The sequence below is a fragment of the Orbicella faveolata genome, unplaced genomic scaffold (assembly GCF_042242905.1).
Source record: "Orbicella faveolata isolate gen_17 unplaced genomic scaffold, um_ofav_v1 contig_12, whole genome shotgun sequence".
NCBI classification, from domain to species: domain Eukaryota; kingdom Metazoa; phylum Cnidaria; class Anthozoa; order Scleractinia; family Merulinidae; genus Orbicella; species Orbicella faveolata.
In genome coordinates, this window is record NW_028301539.1 from 27,035,537 (window position 1) to 27,057,929 (window position 22,393).

General features: G+C 41.6%; 3 protein-coding genes across 3 annotated transcripts in view; all 3 read left to right on the forward strand.

Moving 5' to 3' along the window:
* Window positions 1-2,203, forward strand: part of LOC110062941 (PH-interacting protein-like) — a 29,077-nt gene extending 26,874 nt beyond the window's left edge. The window contains exon 44 of the mRNA XM_089283073.1: window positions 195-2,203. Within this exon, the coding sequence (XP_089139199.1) occupies window positions 195-1,325 (1,131 nt within the window). The 3' untranslated portion in view covers window positions 1,326-2,203. The remainder of the gene's footprint in view (window positions 1-194) is intronic.
* Window positions 2,204-4,082: 1,879 nt separating this feature from the next.
* LOC110062940 (beta-taxilin-like) lies at window positions 4,083-14,312 on the forward strand. Its single transcript, XM_089283075.1, has 13 exons — window positions 4,083-4,220; window positions 4,306-4,492; window positions 4,708-4,787; window positions 6,065-6,124; window positions 6,419-6,529; window positions 7,307-7,449; window positions 7,598-7,649; window positions 8,585-8,704; window positions 9,633-9,707; window positions 10,356-10,448; window positions 11,059-11,154; window positions 11,972-12,085; window positions 13,635-14,312. Exons 1-13 carry the CDS (start codon window positions 4,176-4,178, stop codon window positions 14,055-14,057), a joined length of 1,599 nt encoding a protein of 532 aa, XP_089139201.1. The 5' UTR covers window positions 4,083-4,175; the 3' UTR covers window positions 14,058-14,312.
* Window positions 14,313-14,399: 87 nt separating this feature from the next.
* On the forward strand, window positions 14,400-17,649 carry LOC110062955 (D(1) dopamine receptor-like). Its single transcript, XM_020769898.2, has one exon. It carries the CDS (start codon window positions 15,270-15,272, stop codon window positions 16,458-16,460), a length of 1,191 nt encoding a protein of 396 aa, XP_020625557.1. The 5' UTR covers window positions 14,400-15,269; the 3' UTR covers window positions 16,461-17,649.
* The last annotated feature ends 4,744 nt before the right edge of the window (window positions 17,650-22,393 follow it).

The following is a 22,393-nucleotide window of genomic DNA, read 5'->3' on the forward strand; positions in this document are numbered from 1 at the left end:
GTCAAAAATTAACCTGATTTCGTCGGTGGAGGATCATTCCTTCACTTTAAATTTTCTGCATTAGTTGTCCACCTCGGAGGAATTAAACTTGTTTATCCTCACTTTGTTGAAAAACGTTATACAAAGGTTTGTTTAGCCCAGTTTATGTTTCATTATTGTTAATTCTATCTCTCTCGCTAAACGTCCCTTTGCAGATCTACAGCATGACTATTCGTCTCTCCGCCATGTTTGAGGATCGCGTCGATAGCGTTCTAAGAGACTGGTACGAGTCTGCATCCGGCGGAGCCCGTCGCACAAGATTACGAACCATGCGGTTGCTCGGATCTCAAGCGCCAGACAGTAGGGGTGGGTCTCGACATCGGGCCTCTCACTCAGGGAGCCAGGCTGCGTCTAGTGCGGCCGCCCACTCTTCAGGCGCAGGCTCGAGCTCCGATTCTCTAAGCGCCCGAGAGAGTAGAACCCGGTCCGTTGCTACTCGAGCTGCGACAACTTCCGATTCGGACCTACGAAACGGTTACGGTCACGCCGTCACCGCAAGGACAGAAACCCGAGGGAGTTCTCGGGCGAACCCGCAGTCTCGTCACGATCGAGACAACGATAACGTATTCGAAGATACTGGAAGTGGGAGGCAAACAAGATCAAGTGCTCGACGGGAACTTGTTATGCGATTTCCTGCCTCGAGGATTCAAGAAAATAGACAGGAGGAAAGTGTTTCTAACGGGCCGCTTACAAGCCGATATTCAACGCGAAGGAGTACATCCTTAGCGCAGGGATCGACGAGTGTAAATGGAGAAGATTCTGACGAGGAAGAAGAGGACGAAGAGGGTGAGGAAGAGGAAGAAGAAGGAGAAGAAGGAAGCGAAGAGGGAGAAGAAGAACAAGGTGACGACAGTGAAGATGGAGACGAAGAGGAACAAGAGGAGGATGATGAGGAAGATGAAGAGGAAGACGACGAAGACGAAGAAGAAGAAAGTGACGACAGTGCTGTAGAGTCGCGCCATCAAACTCGCCGGAAGACAGCTCGGCCTACCCATCGACCCACTGTTACAGTGCGAACTAATCGCTCAGCGAACACGAGCAACGCTCGCTCAAACAGGCGTCAATCACACGGCAGCTCTTCACGTAGGACTAGCGAAACGTCGCAAAGAAATGTGAACCCTCCCGCGCGGCGAAGTTTGCGGAGAAATTCGTCAGCGCGTCGTGTAAGGTACAATGAAAATGACTCCGATAGCGAAAGTGACTCGCTTGGAAACGAGGTCATCGGAGTCTCCAGTCGTGGTCGAGTTAGAAAACCAGCGGTTAGAATGCAAGATTATGTCGAGTAACCAGTTGTTTGACTGATAAGTGGAGCCGTGGAACCTCGCCGCCTGCCCTGCTTTGCCTGGCGAAAGCACTTGGATATTAGGCAGGGTGGGGTGGGGAGTTTGGTGCTTGAAGAGCAAACCAAATACAAGTTGTGCGCTATTTTCTGAACAACTAACTGCGACAGAAAGTGTTGGTGCGTGATTTCTTTAACGACGTAGCTTTAAAGCATTACGTATCACGAGTGTGTTCTTGGAGAAAGAAGTTTTAGTATTACTTCAGTTGGAGAGAATATCCTGAGAATCAATCTCAAGGCATTTGAAGCCATTGAAAGAATGAAATACACTTTAATTGATAGAACGAACAAAAATTGAAGTAGGTCATCTTCTATTATTGAAAAAAAATACTTGAACGTTCTGAATCGTTTATATTTTTGTATTTAACGCCATGAATACAGTACATGTTTGCAAATCCGATTTCATAATGGTACATTTCATCACGAAGGCTCAAAATGGCCAATTAGACTGTAGACTCTTGTTTTCGATTCATATCAAATAATCAAGTGAACTTATTGAATTGCCTTGTACTCCTTCGTACTTTGTGTTTATACTACATTCAGGAAGTTTTCCATAATATATCACTTATTATTTCATTATACCCTTTCACATTGTACGTTTATCCTTTGTTTTTCCTATGTCTTTAACTAGCCATCAATATTCGCTTTTTGCCATTGCTTTTCGTGTGCTGTTATCAGAAAACAAATTGCGCGTCGGATTAAATCTTTTTTATATTTCAGTTCTTGAACAATTTCTTTGTTCAACGTTAATAAATAAATTAATACATGAACGGCTATTTTGGTGCTACTTGCTAACAAAATAAAGCTGATTACAAATTCTCAAAACCTTGTGCGTTAACATGGTTCCTTTAGTTTTAATTCACTGTTTCCTGTCAATCTCCTGTTTAAAGTAGTGACCAGTACGGTTGGTACTATCTCGCACCCCCGGGGGAGCTTCCTTAAGAAAATATCGGGGATGCTCATCGGAAAATTTGAAGTAAACCCCTAAAAGAGACCAATCCGGGCGTGGCTCGAACTTTATATGACTCCCGAAAGATACCACTTTACCAGGCACTGCGCGGGAAAGGAGCCCTGGACTCGAGAGACCGGCGGGAATCGATCCTAAAATCCTCTTACTAGCCGAGTTCTCGGTCCGTACTGTAAGTTATGGACCGAGTTTTTTCCCCTTCGCGTCTGGGCCTTAAGTCGAAGGGGAAAAAACTAGGACCTGTAACTCAATGTACGAACCGAGAAGATGAGGTAAGTAAGATATTTATTATATCTCTACTGTGTGTCTGACGCGTTCGAGAACGATTTCTATAACGGCTTGAAATTTATGACGCACGTCGGAAGAAAACGAGTTAATTTGAATTCGTTGTGAAGTCGTAAGCACGTTTTAATTAATGCACAATTTTTAAAAAGTGGAAAAAAAGTTTTAAACTTTTACTTGCTATGAAAGTTAAGAACCCACGGCGATTAATTGCGAAGAATTTTGGGAACAAAAACAGCTTTAAATTTTAGCGGGCAGTACAGTAATACAGCCCGCTAAATTGACCAATCACAGCGCGCGTAGTAACTGAGAGATACAACAAGTGCAGTTATTATTATTTCTTCGAGTGCACCCTAAAAGATACTTTGGCAGTTAAAAATAGTGGTGTTCCATTGATCGTCGACACTGTAAGTGAGACCAGTGATTCATACACCTAAGCGAGACGAAGAGCATCACCGACCTTTTCATATGGGAGTCGACCCCCCCCCCCCCCCCCAACTCCGCCCCTGGGCAATCTCGTTCCCATTGGCTGCGAGTAGGAGTAAGAAAATGGAGTAAGAGAAAGAATACTTACGCCCATTATGGTCCTATTTCCGTTTATGTTACTATTATCATTTCTGTTCATGCCTAGTGTACGCCCGCCCTATCGATCAGATGAATGCACGCAGAAGATAAAGATCACGAGAGAGGCGTTACAGTTGATTGAGGTTTCATAAATTTGATAGACGCGCAGGAAACCAATTCCACAACAAAGCGATAGTGATCGGAAATAAAAGAGAAACAACTATTTTGCCATTTGTGTAAATAATCAGGATTTTTCCTGCCTCAAAAAAAAAAATCTGTGAAGAAGATAAGCGATAAATTTTGATTTGAGTATTGTAACCTAGCGGTGAGATTTTCTGTTTATATTGTTAAGTCTTCTCTTTTGAGTTTGAATAATCTCAAACTACACGAAACATAAGCAGTGAAAGACATGTTTATACGGTTAACTTTAAGTTTATAGTTGGCAGCCATTTATGAAAAGGGTCTGTAGCCATCCTTAAAGTCTTTCGTGGTTAGGTCTTTCCACAAATATCACGTAAAACCGCCTTTTCTTTCCGGAAATTCTCCAAAAACTTTCTAGATATCACAAAAATTGTTCGTAAAACTCTATAAATATCTCCTATTTTTGTTTTAGAAATTAACCAGTTTTGAACCACTCAGGCCAAAATTTTCTTGTAGAAGAAAAAGTAGAGAAAGAAGTTCAGACGCTTAGATGTTACCAGCATCTGTCATTTTGGAAAATTGCTGCTTTGGTGCTTTTAGTGATATGGAATACATTTTCCCAGTGGGAAAATCGCAGAACTTGAAATATCTTAATTTGTCCTAAACATCCCAAAATAAATTAGTTTGGGCGTCGCCGACATTTAACACGACACTTAATGATCGCCACACCAACGACTCTTTGCGTCTAAATATTACTGCTGTTGTAAAATACTGCTGGCTCAGATTCTCCAACGTCCCTCATTCGAGAAGAGCGTTCGACCGAGTTAGGCTTCAAGAAACAACATGATTTCTACTTTAGAAACTGAGGTACCAATAGAACAGGCAAAGGTACTAGGTGGAGAGTTAGCTGAAACATGATCAGAGTTTTTTTTTGTGAAACGTAAGGGTTAATTAATAAGTTTTACGATTCTAGAATGGCGAGTCCCACTCGGAGGCATCAACAGTTTGCCCGGAAGTTTCCAACAACGCCGACGAAGTAACTCCAAAAGACGAACAAGTCCACGAAAAATCAGCGAAAATTACGGACAAGACGACTAAAAAGGCTGAAGTCAAGCCAGCGAAAAGCAATAAGAAGCTAAAAGAAGAGGAGAAAAAGCTAAGTAAGTTACCACAGTGTAAACATTACAAGCTATTGACGGCAAATGCCTAGCGTGTGCAGACAAATTAGCTTGTAACTGTTTTAGCATTAAGCTTAATATTCTTATCGCCTTATGTAATCTTTCACCTTCTGTGTTTGAACAGATTGGTCGTGAATATAGCATATGTGAATCCAGAATTTAAGTTTTAAAATTTGCATGTGGATCTTTTTGTGTAGAACTGTTACTGAAATCATTTGAAGACTTGGATAATCCAGAAGGGAAACTCGACGCCCTTGGCAAAAAGCACTTACAATTGGTAAGAAAACTTCATGAGTAAGCTTAAGTAAAGTGTCATAACTAGTTTGAAACCTTTGAGATTCTAGAATAGTTTCCAACCTAAGCATTGTCCTACAAAGATATACTGGTTTCAGGATTCACTTTGTACGTAAACTTGTAAGCATACTCTTTCACTTTGACGAAACCCGCCTATAGTGACTCTAGAATAAATAAACTTACAGTAACCGAATTAACACTTACATGTCATTTCATCTTTTTGCTTCACCCTAAATATTTTCATTTTTCACTTTCGACTCGAATGCCCCAGACCAAGCAAATTATTGGGTTTCTTCAATATTTTTTATTTCGTATAATTCGTGACTGCAGTTGATTTCATGTATGCTAGCGCTAGTTGTCTTTTACTGACAATACGATATCAACCACGGGTGGCGTTAACTACTGCAATCATTGATATTTGCATGATATTGAATTTTTATTTTAACTCTTCATTCTACACTGCTCTCAGGGGGGTATGCTGAAAGTTGACTTCATGTTTTCTCAGGATCCTCTCAGATATTAGGTTGTTATATGATGTTGTGCACTAAACCCAAGTCAGCTGCATAATTTATGCACTCTGGAAAAATCCCACATCACTATAATAATTAGTTTGTATTGATATTAATCATAGTATCAGCTTTCAGTAGAGTAAACCTTTCACAGTCAACATTTAGACTACAATGTTATATCATATAAATTGAAACTTAATTTGAGTTAATTATTAATTGTCTGAACATGGTTTGGTGTACACATTGTAAACTTGCAAGTAATAATTTATCATCAAGCTTATTAATAATTATTAAGGTAAAGTGAGTGTGTTCTCAGGGTCCTAGAACTTTTATATTAGATACAAATTTTGTACCCTAGAAAACCTCCTGGTGTTCTATCATCTCTGAGCAATATGAACTCTGATATTAGCAGTCCAGTGAATTTCTCTACCCTGCTGATCAAGTACAAATAAAGATCTGTTTTACTCCTTGGATTGTTGGATGGTTGTGAATTATCACTGACATGTCCAAGTAACAAGTCGACCAGGGCACTTCACAGAGCTATATCATTTACATCATATGGCAGACTGGACCAAGATCTTGCACATTCCAAAGCATATTTTCACTGCCACATACACATATGTTTGTGCCTGGAAGAAATGGCTTAGCCTCCCTATTTCTGTATCCCTGTCCCTATTTACCCATGCTGGGGATCACCAGGCTTCCACAGTACCATTTCAAAACACCAACATTACTTTTTACTCTACTTTAGGCAGCAGAGCACAAAACCACTGAAGCGAGAAAAGATGAATTAGAGAAGAGACTGGAAAAGGTTACAAGATGACTTATATAATGTTTACAGATCAATAAACTACAACAAGTGTAATTGAATGCATATTTTTAATTTTTACTTATTCTTTTAATTGGGTTTTTCCCCCACATTTTGGGTGTGAGGGGTTCTTAAAAAATAAGGTCCCTCATTTGTTAGATCCCTACCCTACCCCTATGGCTTTAGCACATGCTTTATTGCAGAGTATTCTAATAACAATATTAACTGAGTTCATGTACATGTATATGTGTAAGAATTGGGATAAAATAATTATATTCTATTTAACAATTTTTCCAGGTCGTGAAAGAACGTGATCAATTGCAGTCTGAGTTTAACAAAGCAAGTCTGGCAAAAAACAAGTTGGAGAGTCTCTGCCGGGAATTACAACGTCACAGCAAGCTTGTGAAGGTGCTAGGACTTGTCAGTAATAAATGTTCTCTTTTAATAGCACCATTTAACCCTAAACCCCAGGGCCCTGATATGGAGTAAGTAATGACTTGATAATTTAAAAGTTTCAATGGAAGGCTCTTTTTCAATCAGTTTGTAACTAACCTTCCTCGCTTCACAAAGGGAGTATATTGTCATTGTTGCAGTGGTCTTTTCAGTTTAGACTTTAAGAACTTGATCCATACTTTCAAGCTATCAGGCTGATACAAATGTAGTTACAGCTCTTGCACTTGGCTATAATAAGCTATTGTCAGACAGGGCCGTGGCCAGAAAATTATGGCTGAGGCAATATATGTGGTTTAATTCTCTTCCTAGGTATTTAGGGTTCACCGTTGTTATGAAACAACAAAAACTAAAAAATGACGGAGGCAAGTGCCTCTGTTTGCCTGTTTCTAGCTACAGCCCTGTCAGACATGTACATGTACTATCAATGTTGTATACTGTGCTCTGGATGGTGATAAAGTATCAACATCTGATGCTAAGATGTAAATAAATTAAAATAATTTGTAAGAAAAGGGGTTGTTTAATTACACAATCATTTTAATTTGTGATACAAAAAATAATGGATTAATTTCCTTCTCAATTGTGAGAGGTAACAGGCTAATGGGAAAAATGTGAAAGTTTTTTTTAAGTTAGATTAATTGCATACAAAACAATTGTTGGCAGATCTAGATTTGTCAGTTTGAACATAGCACCATTGTTTAACATAAACATTTTCCTTCAATCTCCTGTTGTCAGGAAGAGAGTCAACTACGCAGTCAAGAAGAGGAAGCCAAACGAAAGGAACTATCAGAAAAGTTTCAGACGACGATCAATGACATCTCAGAACAGATGCAAGAGAACTACAAGGCAAACCAACAGCTGAAGACTGAAAACAATGAGTTAGTGACACTACATGCACATGCAAAAATTAACAGATTTTACACAGCAGCCTTCTGAAAAAAAAGTTAACGATTTCATATCAATCTGTTGTTTTTTTTATGATTTTCTTTTAAATTGTGTCTGTTTATCTGTTCTTACTTCATACAGACTTGCTGCCAGATTGAAAGGGCTTGTTGAGCAGTATGAAGTCCGTGAAGAGGTTAGTCATTATGCTGTGGAACACTCTACATTTGTAATGATTTATTCTTAAAATTTTGTGGTTATCTGTCTCATGTACTTAGCTTAACCCATTGACTGCTGTGCCACCCGTAACTGGCCATGACAAGTGTAGGCCATTGTTCCAAACAGTTGGCAGTACACATCAAATTTTTTTGCAAATTAATTTTTTCAATAACTCACTCATTTGCATTTTTGTCGTGTGACAATTTCACAAAGGAGCAAAACCTCAGACCTTTTTATATGTGATGATTATAATCTGAAAAAAGAAATCCAGGGATTATGCATGTACCCACGCCTTAAAGGATAGTTGGAAATTCCTTGGGGAAGGGGATTCAAGAATGAAGCTGAATTAGGGGTAGAGAGGAATCAAGCCAGGGAAACCTTCAGGGAATATGACAGGAATTTCTGTAGTCTCCTTGTTTCAGGGTTCGTATGGGTCCTGGAAAACCTGGAAAGTCCTGGAATTTTACTGTGGCATTTTCCAGGACTTTCCAGTCCTGGAAAAGGGCTACTGGTCCTGGAAAGTGCTGGAAATCTGTTAAACTCAAGTAAAAAATATGAAATGTATGGCACACAGCAAGGAGAATTAAAATTGAGATCTTGGGAGTGAAAGGGTTAATGTAAATTTTAGAGTCCTGGAAAAATCAATCTGAGTCCTGGGAAAGTCCTGGAAAAGTCCTGGAAATTTGTTTCTGAAAAAGGGTACGAACCCTGTTGTTTTTGTTTTTTACATGTAGTTAGTGATCTCTTTTGCAGCAAAAAAGCTACCGCTAAATTGTCCTTGATCCTTAGCATTGTGAGGTGATGAAATAAATGTGACTGGATCACTCAATTTAAAATACAATGCATTTATTACAAGTTCTAATTTGGCCTTGTATGTCATTTAAAGGTTTCTGTTATCATTTTATAACCTAGCATGTGGAAAAGGTTTTCAAACACAAACAGCTTGAACTTCAGTTGGCCGAAGCCAAAATGGCACAGCAACATCTGCAGTTTAATGAAGACAAAGAGAAGACTTTGACAGAAAATCAGCTGGTAAGAAAATGTTGCCTGATTTTAGCCAGTGCATGTAAGTATGTGTTTTTTAATTTTGCAAAGTACTTGCATTTATATTAAAGCAGTTTCATTATCCTTCTGCTTGCAAAAAATAGCCTTACTAAAAGAGTGGCCTTCAATTATCTATTTTGATTAAAATAACAGACAGACCAAACAAATGGGTCACCCACTGACCCACTGTATGGCCAGCAAATGATAATTTAACATACATGTATGTAAATTTAAATCTATTTGAGTAGTATACACACGCTCTAAGATGATCTTCTGGAAAGCATACCTGTAGATGATTTCTTTAGATGTTGTCTAGGTGGCTTATCAGACCATTGTTCACTTCTCTGGTTTCAATAACATGAGAAATTATTACGGGAGGGGGGGGGGGGATGTAGCAGGGAGAGGGAAAGCAAGTCCATTAATTCTCCCTTCCTTTGTTTTGCCTGGTTGTATTCCATTAATTTTTGGCCGTGCCCATTTTCAATTTACATGATTGTGTAAGCCATAGGGTTTAGGATTAGAATGCCCTGCCAGTGTTAAGTGTCTTGCACAAGAATGCTACAGCACCCCAGGAAAGGTTGGAACTTAGACTCAATAATATAAGGCCACTGTGCCCCACAACATTCCACAATTGATTGAAGGGACTTTTAAATCTTGATTGAAACATGCCATGGAATCCCGATTTTTCAAACCCTTATTTTTTTTTAACCTCCCGATAACTCAAACCATAAGTGGTTCCCTCTTCTCAGTTGAACACTGTAATTTTACCCTCAATTTCTTGAACACTTTGATTTTTTGAACCAATTTTTGTTTCCCTTGGAGGTTTGAAAAATCGGGATTCCACTATAACTTAAACAGGAGTGAAAAGTAATTATAACTTGCTGTCAGGGTAACTTTTGTTTACGTAATATTTTAGTTGATTAAGCAAGCTCAAGAATATAAGAAGCAGTGTGAGATCTTAACAAAACAGGAAAAAGAGATGAAATCCCAGGTAGGAGCTAATCAGAATTGGGTGTTTTAAGAATGTACACCATTTGTTTGATTTAAAGTCTGGTTTGTTGTGATGGGTAAGTTGAAGAACTCTATTGATGGTAACGGTGGGTAATTATGTACTGCAATTAGCCAATCAGAAGCCATGTCTACAATATCTTGGCTGAAGTTTGGTATAACAAAAACCTAACTGTACCTTTTTGTTATGCTTCGGTGGTATATCAGGCGAGTTTGGTTGAGCCATGGTTCATACTTTGGCTCAACTTCGTCTCTCTAAAATACGAACCATGGCTCAACCAAACTTACCTGATATGTTGCCCGAAGTGTACCCAAAAGAAATATCATCGTATCACAGTGCCGTTTATTTAGCAAATCTTTGTTCAGCACTCAAAGAGTTTCCGATTCTTATTATCCAATAAAAATTGAGCTTGAACTAGTACTCACGAGTGCTCTGAAAACAGTGACGTCGGCATGACCTAGTAATGAAACGTTATGTTGCTATGCAACTTCAGAATTGAATATCATAGATTATTTCAGATGGAACAATCGCCTCAATAATTACTAGTTCCCCGAGTTAAAACTGTTTTTTTTTTTTTACTTCTCACTGTATGTTTCTTTTAGTTACTGAAACTGTTTTCTTTTGTTTCAGCTGACAATGTATGCAGAGCGATTTGAAGAATTTCAGAAAACACTCAACAAGAGCAATGAAGTGTTTTCGACTTTCAAGAAAGAAATGGACAAGGTCTGTGAATCTTTTTTGAAATATGATTTTCTGAGAAGAAAATTGTAGAGCTACGTATTACACGTTTTCACAAACCTGTACAGGATGAATTTCCGAGGTTTTTTTTTTAGTTTGCTCTAACAGAGAAACATGCTGCTTCTTGTTGTTTTGTCTTTTGTTCTTTTTTTGCTTGTATTTCTTCTTTTGATAAAATGTTGGTGACGACTGCACACCCATTGTAACTCTACTGAAAGATTTGTAGAGTGGGGTGATGGGAAATCATTGTGGAAAAATGCTGATCTTATTTCGGACAATTTTGAAGCCTCGCCCCCGCAAAAGAGGAAACGTTGTTACGTAAACAGTGCTAGAGGACCAAAATAATTTCTTTGGAATGCAAACTGGGAAACATTTTCTGTGGAAGTAAAATACAGCTTAAATAATGGAAATTTTCATTTATTGTTCCTTAGAAAAAAATTTTTTTCCGCGCGCGCGTTAACGGTGAGACATTTAGGGAAAGATTTTCTGCAACTACGTCTCCTTGTTTACGAAGGCGTTTCCTAGACATCTTCCACGCACCTATCACTAATAGTGCACAATCAAGATGTTCATTTGTTGTAATTTTTTCTTATAGATGACAAAAACAATCAAAAAACTGGAAAAGGAAAAACTCTCGTGGAAAACGAAGTTCGATAACGGTAACCGTTCATTGCTGCAAATGGTAGAAGAGGTAGGTCACGCCATTTCAGACTACATCACGCTACATCTAAGGTCACGTTAACCGTGGTCTTTAAATCGTTCGAAACTTCTTTAAAATATTGGTCGAAAATAATTGGCAGTGTCCAAAATATGATTTTTGTTGAACGAAGGATCGTAGCTCTTAAGGTCGGCGCATACGAATTATATTTGTCTTAATGTTATTCAGTCATCTGGCATGAATTTTATGCAACTGACCATGTTACGGGGACAGACATTTTCCGAAAAAAACGGGCATGTCACGCAAGGAAAACTGTCGCTGCAACATTTCCCCCGCTTCATGTCCCATGGTTTGTGGCGAGCTTTATTGATAAATGGTAAAGGTAAAGGTGAAGTATGCATACGAGCCAAGCTGGTGACCCATTAGGCCGGAGCTTATTCCGGTTTCCGTAGCATGAAGGAACTGGGAGTATTTCTACTCCCCCCTCAATGAGATGCTAGTCCATTGCAGGGCTACCCTCAGTATTAAGTTCGCAAGTACCCATTTATACACCTGGGTGGCGAGAGGCACTGTGAAATTAACTGTCTTACCCAAGAATTCAACACAATGTCCCCGGCCAGGGCTCGATCCAGAGACGAGTACACCAACTATGAGGCCACCGCGCGTTCCTAATATAGGTAAATGAAAGAAGTGAAACTGCAGGGAGAAATAAAGGAGTAGTGTGGGTTTTTTTGTGTTTTGTTGTTGTTGTTGTTGTTGTTGTTGTTGTTGTTGTTTGCTTTTTCCTTACGTCTAATAGAATTCTTGCCGTTCCTCATCGCCGCTCTCTTTTTTATTCGCACTTTAATAGCGAGAAAAACAACAAAAAGAAATGACGGCTTTGCGATTGAAGAATGAAAAGCTTGAAAACCTTTGTCGGGCGCTGCACAAGGGAGCTAAAGTGACAGCCAGTGACATCGACCAGGTATGAGCGGACCAGTCTAATTTCATTTTTCCTTCTTCTGACCTATACTTTTCCTTTCCTAGAGAGCGTTTTCACTCACGCAGCCTGCGACCTTGCAGATTTATTGGAACAAAAGAAAGTGTTTACATTTAACCAATCGAGCACTTTTTCCGTGTTAACATAGCCTCATCTAAACACTCGGAGGGTTGGGAAATTCGAGACAGTTGTGCAAACCCGAGATGTAGTCGAGGGTTTGCATAACTGTCTCGAATTTCCCAACCCTCCGAGTGTTTAGATGAGGCTATGTAAACGCGGAAAAAGGTGCTCTATTGGTTTTATAAAATAATTGTCAAAAACAAGCGCGAATCTAAAACGTCACAACCGTGTTTACGTACTCTTATCTAAATACACCTATCGACCAATGAGAGCGCGCGTAGTAGCTCCCACAGGATTGGTTAACATGGCCGCCTTTCATTGTGTTGTGACACCAACATGGCTGCCATGACGTCATGTGAAAACCCTCCATGTAACTGCAGAAAATCGTTTCACATGTCCCTGCCACGATTTTGATGCTGTAGGCAACAGGACAAGTGTTTTAAAACTGAGGTAGTTAGAGCGCTCTTAGTTCTCCAGACCACTCGCTTCGTTGATGCAGTTTCTGGTTTTCAGGATGGATGAAAAATCTCTTATCAGAATTTTCGTAACGTTTGTAGTATTAATTGCTGTACATTTTTACTTGTTGTTTGTAGTTTGACGTGCCTTACAGGCTGGTTAATATACTGCTGCAAGACTCGTAGAAATGTACCGCCTGTTGAGATATTTTACGAGTCAAACCTCTATTTCCCAACACCGATGAACCCCATAATACAGGAACATTTAGTTAAGGATAGTTCAACTGGTCCCGGCAGAAAAACCTGAATTCATATAATATCTACCTCTGAAATAAGGACACCCTGTATAACTGTATTAGGGACAGTTCGCTTGGTCTTAGAGATACGAGAATTTTATAATAGATACCACAGTCTATAATCTAAACGACTTCATTACACTTAAAATAAGGAAACTCAGCACTTTCTCTTTGGTATCTATATCAAGAGGTTCATATTTGTATTCATTTTTCTCCGAAAAGGATGGTATTTAACTGTTTCTATTTATTCTGCCATTCTGGGATCAAGAAACACAAAAGTCTTCCTTCGTGGAAAATAGAATTTCCTCTCGTGACGTCAGGCATTCATCGAGTCAAATGGTGTCTAGTTACATGAAGTCATCTGTCAAGTTTGTACTTCACCGATGTCTGGGTAGATAACTAGATAACATCACACTGAGGTATCCGGGTTAGTGAATATGTCGGAAATAAAATGAATTTTGTGTCAACTTGGGAGCACGTACATGTAACTGCATTGTAGTCTTTCGATTGGTCTTACTTTTCCGGCAGTTTTTTGTCCATCCTGAGATAGAACATGATAATGATAGTGTTTATAATAGTAATTTATATTATTGATAATCTAAAGTACCTCGCTGATTTTATCGAGATTTTATATGCCTTGTTTGCTTTTATTTTTCTTTCCAGACCAAGGAAACCAGTTCTGCTCTTTCTAGTGAAGAAATCAAACAGTCACCATCTGGTGGAGAGAGAATAAACGGCAAAAACGAACACAACGCAAGTGCCGGAGAAGAAAAAACGTCAAGTGAACAAACACTTGAAAAGCCAGAGGATGTAAGAGACGAGGAAGACGAAAAGCAGAGCGAGGAACAGCTCATGGAAGATTCTGTTGGCCAGTCAAGTGGCGGGGTTCAAGAACCTGCTGCTGAAAATTCGAATCATAAATCTGACGATTCTGCAACCAGTTCCGAAACAAGCCCGACCGTTCTCTCTGATACACCGAGTAATGCCGAAGAAGTTCCGCTGGATTCCGAAAATATTGCAAGTGAGAGTGAGACGACTTCAGCTGTAAATGAAGAGACAAATGTTCCCGATCGTGCAAGTAGTTGATATTGCTTTGTAGCTATCAACAAACAACACTGATTGCAATGAATACATGGAAAATGGGAAATTTTCCGGCGACGATTAAAATGAAAGCAGTTTTATCCGTGTTAAAGCTTGAAACCTTGTTGTAATTTTTTAGTAGTTTTCTACTCGTCTCGAAAGACATTTTGCATTTTCAATAGTATTGTATTTTTAGTAAGAGTGGAAAATTTTTGTCTTATCGCACTAATAAAATAAAGAAGGAAATTGCTACATGCAGAAGGAACTAGATGGTCATTCGAAACGAATTTGGAAAACCCCGTCAATGCCCAAATATTTATAATTATAGAAGTTTACCGATTGAATCATGACAGAAGGGTCTGTGTATTACCTTTTTTTTAATCGTGTTAAAATCTCCAGAATTGTTCAACTTAAGGTTATTACATTTGCCTTGACATCCGCTGTTGTGTAATTTTGAAACAACTGGAAAGCATGGCGGTTTGGTTCGGGGATTATTACTAAGGACGAAGAAAGAATGGCTCTTGTTGACTCGCTGACTAACAAACGTGACGTTGAGCTTCTTGTGTAAACGATGTACTTTTACGGACTGTCATCCTGTGTTTGTGTACGGAACCATCGAAATATTACGGATAATCCATCAAACGTGGGAAAACAAAGCGCGTTCAGCTGTGTTGATCTTTTTAGTTACTGCTCGCCAGTTGCACAAAGACCAACCCTATGAAAACTTCATCAAGGTTCATTTTAAAAGTTGGGCAGTAACTGGACTCCCGGCGAAGGGAGTTTTGACTTTACATAAACTCTCGAATTAAACCTTAAATTTCCTTGGTGTTACCAAAAGAAAATGAAGAAAATCTCCATGCTGGAAGTGTTTACACTTCGACAGCAAGACTATTTGAACTGCGGCAACGATAATATCAGTTGCATAGACAACTATTTCCCTAAAAAGTTTATTTTGGCTTGATTGATTTCCCGTTTGCGACAAAGTCACCGCATCTTCTTTAGACAGTTCCTTTAATTTTGATGACGGATTGAGATTATGAGATGGTATTCGAGTGGGGAACTTTTCTGGAAATCGCTTATGAATCCGTCACCTGTATAAATAGTGACTAATTAGGAATTTCCTTGGCGCAAAAATGAATTTCATAATCGGAAACATTTTTGACACAGTTTTATCAAGTGTTCCAAGCAAACCACCGCTACTACCAGCGAAGCACGGCAATGAATCTTGACTTTTCGTTGAATCTTTCTTTTTCGTCGCTAGAGAGCAATGGTAGTTTTTCAACGCCGAGCTCTCAGGTGGACCAAGTGGGGTTCAATTCCACGGCAGCGCTGATGTCTTTTGTTATTTTCCTGGCTTTGTTCGGTAATGGTTTCGTGATTTTAGCGTTCTATCGCTTTCACCAGCTCCGTACAATCACAAACTATTTTGTTGTGTCTCTGGCGGTGGCCGATATTCTCGTGGCTTCGCTCTCCATGCCTTGCTGGATGTTCATTCGTCTCTCAGCCCTATCGCAGATTCCCAGAGATAAAAAGCTGGACAAGGTGCTTTACTATTCGTGGCAGTATGTGGATATTCTGTGCAGTACAGCGTCCATTGTGAATCTTTGCATGATCAGCGTTGACAGGCACTTGGCAATCAACTCGCCTCTAACCTATCACAGCCGAATGACTCCAAAGCGAGCCAAAGGTTCAATTGCCTTTGCTTGGCTGTTCGCCTTCTTTTGTGCAAGTCTATCGATTGTGACAGTGATCGGGAAGCTCATGCCGACAGCGGGAAAAGTTTACGCCATTTTCATCTCCTTTGCGGCTTTCTTTATTCCTCTACTTATTCTAATCGGCGTTTACAGTAAAATTGCCTACGTTGCCTTACGCCAGGTTCGAACAATCTGCGCCGCCAGTGCAGGAATTGACCACGGAGTTCAGAGGGAACACAACATGACTTTCCGACGCGAGCTCAGGGTAACGAAGATGTTGGGATTGGTAGTAGGGGCATTTGTTCTGTGTTGGGGACCGTTCTTTTCAATTGTTGTTCTGTATGCCGTTTGTTCAAGCTGTCCCAATGACTACGGTTGGGTTAATACCAGCAAATGGCTTCATTACGCCAATAGCACCCTTAACCCCCTCGTCTACATGCTCTTCACACGCACATTCCGAAGTGCGTTTCGACGTCTTATTGTTCGCGGACTATGTTGCAAGACGTTACCGCTTGGAGGTACGCGTTTCAATTTGAATATCTGGAAAGCGGGTAGTGTCGAGCCGACTGAAATGCTGAAAACATACGGAGAGACTACGAGAGGTCATCGAAGAATAACAGAGGAAGGTCTTGTTGAAATGACAGGAAACATAGAACACGCTAAAAGCATAGAACAGACTAAAATCTGCCAACTGACAGTCACCACGAGTACTTGAGTAGCTAGCTGTCCTCGAAAGACTCCGGTGCCAGAAATAATAAATGAACAAGTTGGAGGTTTATTTTAACATATCTTTTTTTGGTAATTTGTGAGGAGCAGTTTTTAATCAACTTTTCAATTTTAAGTTCTTAATTATTGGGAATGTTTTTAGCTGTTAGCCATATTTTGAGAAGCGCATTCGGATCATGCAAACTGTAAATAATGAAATCTGTACTACACCAATTATAGTTATAGTTGTTATTCCCTGGAGCAAATTCGCAGCCGCTCTTGTCTATGTAATCCTAAACACGCTAACTATGGTACTCAATTTAACAGAAATTCCTACACTGATGGAATAATAGAATTCTTAATGCGGTTTCCGAAATCTGCTTTCGCCGCTAGCAACGAGAAAAAAACACTGATTGCAACTCATTCAGTTCAGCGATTTTATTATGTTACACCTGCTTTTCCAAACTCTTTTCGCCTCGTTTTAGTATCAGATACAGTTTGCCGTAACTGCTATGAACTTTTGTGAATTACAGTATTAAACAAATACTGATTCAGTGTTCGTTTTGGGCTTAGCTTGCACTTGTATGGTTTCCTTTCAGCTCTTACATGTTACAGTGTTCCTTACTTGTTAGTTTCATTGTCAAAAACATCGCATAGAAAATGTTACCGCAAAAGGGAAAAAAAAGCGATTGCTTTCAAGAACCTTTTGCTTAATATGAGTGTTTCCATAGGGACAGAAAACGAACTAGTAACATGACACGGTAGAATAATATTGATTTTTCCAGATAATGCATTTGCTTTAGCGAGTTCACATTTAAATTGTCCATTTCCGGTAAAGCAATGTAATTCCGTCGTCTACAAAATAGAGACTCGCTCCTTTGGATAACAGCCGCCTCATGTCTTTATCTTCAGAGACTTGTTAACTTGTTACTCAAAAGCGCAGCCCGTTTGAAAGCGAATAAATGAGATTTTACTGTCACGCCAGTAAAATATAGTTAATGGAGCGTGACGTACGTTCTGAATGAGCCGTTCATGGCGGCATCACTTTCTATAGAGCTATTGAGCAGTTATATTCCAAAGGTCAACAAACTGTAAGCGTTATTGTAGCCAAACCTAAAACATTGTAGCTTTGTTATCTTCTGAACGTTATAACGTACCATAGCATTGGTGCAAAGCATTAAAGCACTATTCATGTTTAAGATGTTACACGTGTTAGGGTAAGCTGTTCGGTAGTACAGCCTTTTCTACTGGCTTACAAGCAGACGAACGTCTCCGTATAAAAGCTCGGAAAACTGTTCGGAGTCCATTCTGAGTTCGTCTAAGCAACGTAGCTATTACTTATTGTAAATCTATCGTTTAATTTTTGTAAACCTTCCATGGCTCGCTCTCGCCGCTCGTCGAATACTGCTCGGGTCGCTACCAGAAGTGAGGACCTATCGAAGCTATCCAGCGAGGTCCTCAAACTCCGTCTTCAATCGCTGAATTTGCCCATAACAGGCTCCAAAGTGCAACTCCTCGTCCGGCTCGAGCGAGCATCGACGGGAAAGGCCAGTCAATCTAAACGAAGACCTGGTCGGTCTCAACGCACTCGTCATACGGCGAACAAAACATCCACACAACAGCCGTCCACTACAGCCAGTGAAATCGACGCCACTCAAGGCCGGCGTCTCAGCATTCCGGAGGACAGCGCCCTCTCCGACCGCGCCTCGCTGTCTTCTATTGAGGACATGCTGCAGTCAGATACAGAGGAAGATCTCTTCCATACTAATCACTCTACTGATCAAAGAGACGCCCTCAGTCCAGCGCAGCGTTCTGCCATTGAGGACATCGTATCCCGGTCCGTACACAGCGCTCTGCACGCCGTTCGTACAAACAGCGCCTTCAGCCCAACGCCCTCCAGCCAAACTCTCGCAGCTTCGGGTATGGCGTCTCCTTTGGGTCTGTCGAGGCCAGTGGACCGTAATATGGAGGACAAAATACTCCGGGGTGAGTACGTTGATCTTGCCTTACTCTTACCTGACAACTTGTATCAGTCCCAGGCCCCTGAAATTCAGCTCCGCTTAGACGACTCGTCCTCAGGTCCCCTGGGTTCCCCGGTCACCATGGTTAGGAAAAGAAAACCCGTTATAGACTCTTTTCAGAAGTGGCTGGAGGCCTACATGGTGTACATGTTGGTCATTGTAACTGCCTATCCAAGACGGGCCCTTGAGCTGATTAAGTACCAGCAGATAATTAGTCGCGCGGTAACTAAATTCAAGGGTCTTGCTTGGCTTTCCTACGACCAGCAATTTCGTCGCCGTGCCTCTTCCAATTTGTCCCTTCAGTGGGACAAAGTAGACCCGGAGTTATGGACGGTGACCTTCTCGGGCCTAGCTAAGCCCCATTGCGGTATCTGCTCGAGTCCCTATCACGCTGAAGATCTCTGTCCTTCCGCTGACCCCTACAGAAAACAGCGTCGTTCCCAGACGGTGTGCTTTGACTTCAACAAGTCCTCTGGGTGCCGGCGCCGAAACTGCAGCTACCCGCACGTGTGCCGCCGCTGCTACTCAAACGGCCACACCGTCCAAGACTGCCCTCAGCAACAATCCAGTGGCCAAGCCCGGAACGCGGGAGTCCCCAGACCCAGTGAGCGAAGCAAGAAGTAAAGTGGAGCAGCAAAGGCGTCATCAGAAACCATTAGTATCCTCACCTATTGACATTTATCGCTTAGATTTAGAATTAACCGATCACCCAGATCGTAATTTTGTCTTTAATTTGCTAAGTACGCTTAAAGAAGGCGCTCGTATTGGTTATTGTGGGCCGCGTTCAGCCCGGATTTCCCCCAACCTTATATCTGCGACGCAGCACCCTGATGTAGTTTCTGCCAACCTGCAAAAGGAAGTGAACTTAGGACGGGTAGCCGGTCCCTATCCTGCCCCTCCCTTAGCAAATTTCCAGTGTCATCCAGTGGGAGTTATTCCTAAAAAACACTCAAATGACTGGCGAACTATTTATCACCTCTCCTACCCACAGGGAAATAGTATAAATGACCACATTGCCAAGGATCCCTATTCCCTGAGCTATGTTCGGGTAGACGATGCAATTCATATCCTCCAGTCCCTGGGAAAGGGAGCCTTTATGGCTAAGACTGATCTTAAATCAGCCTTTCGCCTTATACCAATCCACCCCGAAGACTGGAACTTACTGGGTATTTTGTGGAAATCTCAATACTATGTGGACATGTACTTACCCTTCGGGCTTCGCAGTGCCCCGTTCATTTTTAATCAGCTCTCCGATGGGCTCGAGTGGATCCTAAAACATAACTATGGTCTCCAGCGGGTCATTCACATCCTGGACGACTTCTTCATCGCTGAAAGTTCTAGATTAGCTTGTCTTACTAGCTTCAGCACTCTTTTACGGGTATTCATGTCACTTAGGGCCCCGGTAGTAGCGTCCAAGACCATAGGCCCCTCCCAAGAAATAGAATTTATGGGGATCGTTTTAGATAGCATTCGCATGGAGGCCCGCTTACCCCAGGACAAACTTTCCAGGACTTACGACTTGCTGACATCCTTTAAGAAATGCCGCTCCGTGCGCCTGGTTGAGTTACAATCACTCATTGGTACTCTCCAGTTTGCATGTAAAGTGGTAGTCCCCGGCAGGACTTTCCTTCAACGCGCCATTAATTCAACTAAGGGTGTCCCTAGTCGTTTTCATCACATCAGGCTTAACAGGGAGTTCTTTAGGGACCTCGATATGTGGAAAGTTTTCCTCTCCAAATGGAACGGGCGCTCCCTTTTTCTTGAGTCCACCACTACCCCTACTCCAGACCTAGAGCTCTACACTGACGCAGCGGGCTCCGTGGGGTTCGGCGGTTATTTTCAGGGAAAGTGGTTCCAAGGGCACTGGCCTCCCCATATGCTTTTGAACCGAGAGCGGGGTATAAGCATTGAGTGGCAAGAACTCTTCCCCATCGTTGTTGCCTGCGCTATATGGCACCCACTTTTCAAGGGAAAACGTCTGCAGTTTTGGTGTGATAATGAATCAGTGGTATCTATCATAAATTCGGGGCATTCAAAAGCTCCCCTTATCATGGAACTGGTCAGAAAGCTTGTTCTCCTATCCATGGAACATAATTTTCTTGTACGGGCCCGTCATGTCCCTGGGGTTTCAAATGAGATTGCTGATGCCCTCTTCCGCTTTCAGATGCAGCGTTTCTGGGCCCTCGCACCCGACGCCGACCAGATTCCTTGTACCATCCCGCCTTCACTAATGACCCTTTGAGAGAGGAAGTGCTCACCTACGCTTCTTGGGGTCTTTCCAAGAACACAAATCGAGCCTACAGCTGTGGGGAAAAACGCTTTTTACAATTCTGCCTGTTGAATCGTCTCCTAGGTCCAGACGGGGATGTCCTACCCGCCTCCGAGGGTACTCTTATTTATTTTGCCTCCTATCTCGCTAGAACGGTGCGTCATAGCACAATTAAACTCTATTTAGCAGCTGTTCGCAACCTCCATATCACTGCTGGGTACAGTGACCCTCTGAAGGGCAAGCTTCTTCTCCACAAGGTTTTACGCGGTATTCTCCGCTACCAAGGCGAACAGCGTATTCGCCGTCAACCGGTTACCCCTCAGGTTCTCTCGGCAATCCGTCCTGTTCTGCAATCATGGCTTAGCCCCCGGGATTTCTCCATGATCTGGGCCGCCTTCAATTTAGCCTTTTTCGCCTTCCTGCGATGCAGTGAATATACCTACAACAGTGTTCGCAAATTTAGACCGCTTTTTGATCTTTCTACTGATTGTATAGCCTTTCATCCAACCCTGGCATGCCCGCAGCGCATGACGGTGCAGCTAAAATCTTCAAAAACAGATGTTTACAGGCGAGGGCAATCTCTCACCATCGCTCGCACTTCGTCCACCCTTTGCGCGGTCTCGGCTATGCGAGAGTACTTTCTCTTAGCACGGCCGCAACAGGGTCCCTTATTTTACTTCCAGTCAGGTAATTTGCTTACTCGGGAGCGGTTTCGCACCTTCTACGGGACAGTTCGAGGGTCGCAGGTCTTCCTTACCAGAGTCTCAAGGGCCATAGCTTCCGCATAGGTGCTGCGTCGGTTGCCGCTGCTGCCGGCTTGCCAGACTGGCTTATTAAAGTCATGGGTCGCTGGTCCTCAGACTGTTACCAGCTTTATATAAGAACTCCTCAATCTACATTAGAGTCAGTAGCTCCCAGGATGGCTAACATTGTTGAACGTTTCTCGCCAAACTAGCTTCTCACCGGCTTCCATGGCTTGGGGGGATGCATTGCCTTGCATGCATCAGTGGCGGTTAAGTCTGCGCAGCGACTTCCCCCAAGCTTGTTGTTTTTTCATCGCCTTTGAACATCGCTTGCTAACCGATACTCTTGTCCGATCCAGCACGTGCTGTCTGTCATTCAGCTCGTAGTGCTAGGGAGATAAGTGAGGTTGTTTTGTCACGCTATCGCCGGAAGTCGCATGGGCTAATCAAACGCAAGGCAGTGTTCCCCCATTAACGCCATCACGAGTTGTTTGTATTTGAGTAATAGCTCTGGTTCAATCGCAAGTCGCCACGGTTAACTTACTTTCGCTAGGAACAACGACATTAAATGAGATTTTACTGTCACGCCAGTAAAATATAGTTAATGGAGCGTGACGTACGTTCTGAATGAGCCGTTCATGGCGGCATCACTTTCTATAGAGCTATTGAGCAGTTATATTCCAAAGGTCAACAAACTGTAAGCGTTATTGTAGCCAAACCTAAAACATTGTAGCTTTGTTATCTTCTGAACGTTATAACGTACCATAGCATTGGTGCAAAGCATTAAAGCACTATTCATGTTTAAGATGTTACACGTGTTAGGGTAAGCTGTTCGGTAGTACAGCCTTTTCTACTGGCTTACAAGCAGACGAACGTCTCCGTATAAAAGCTCGGAAAACTGTTCGGAGTC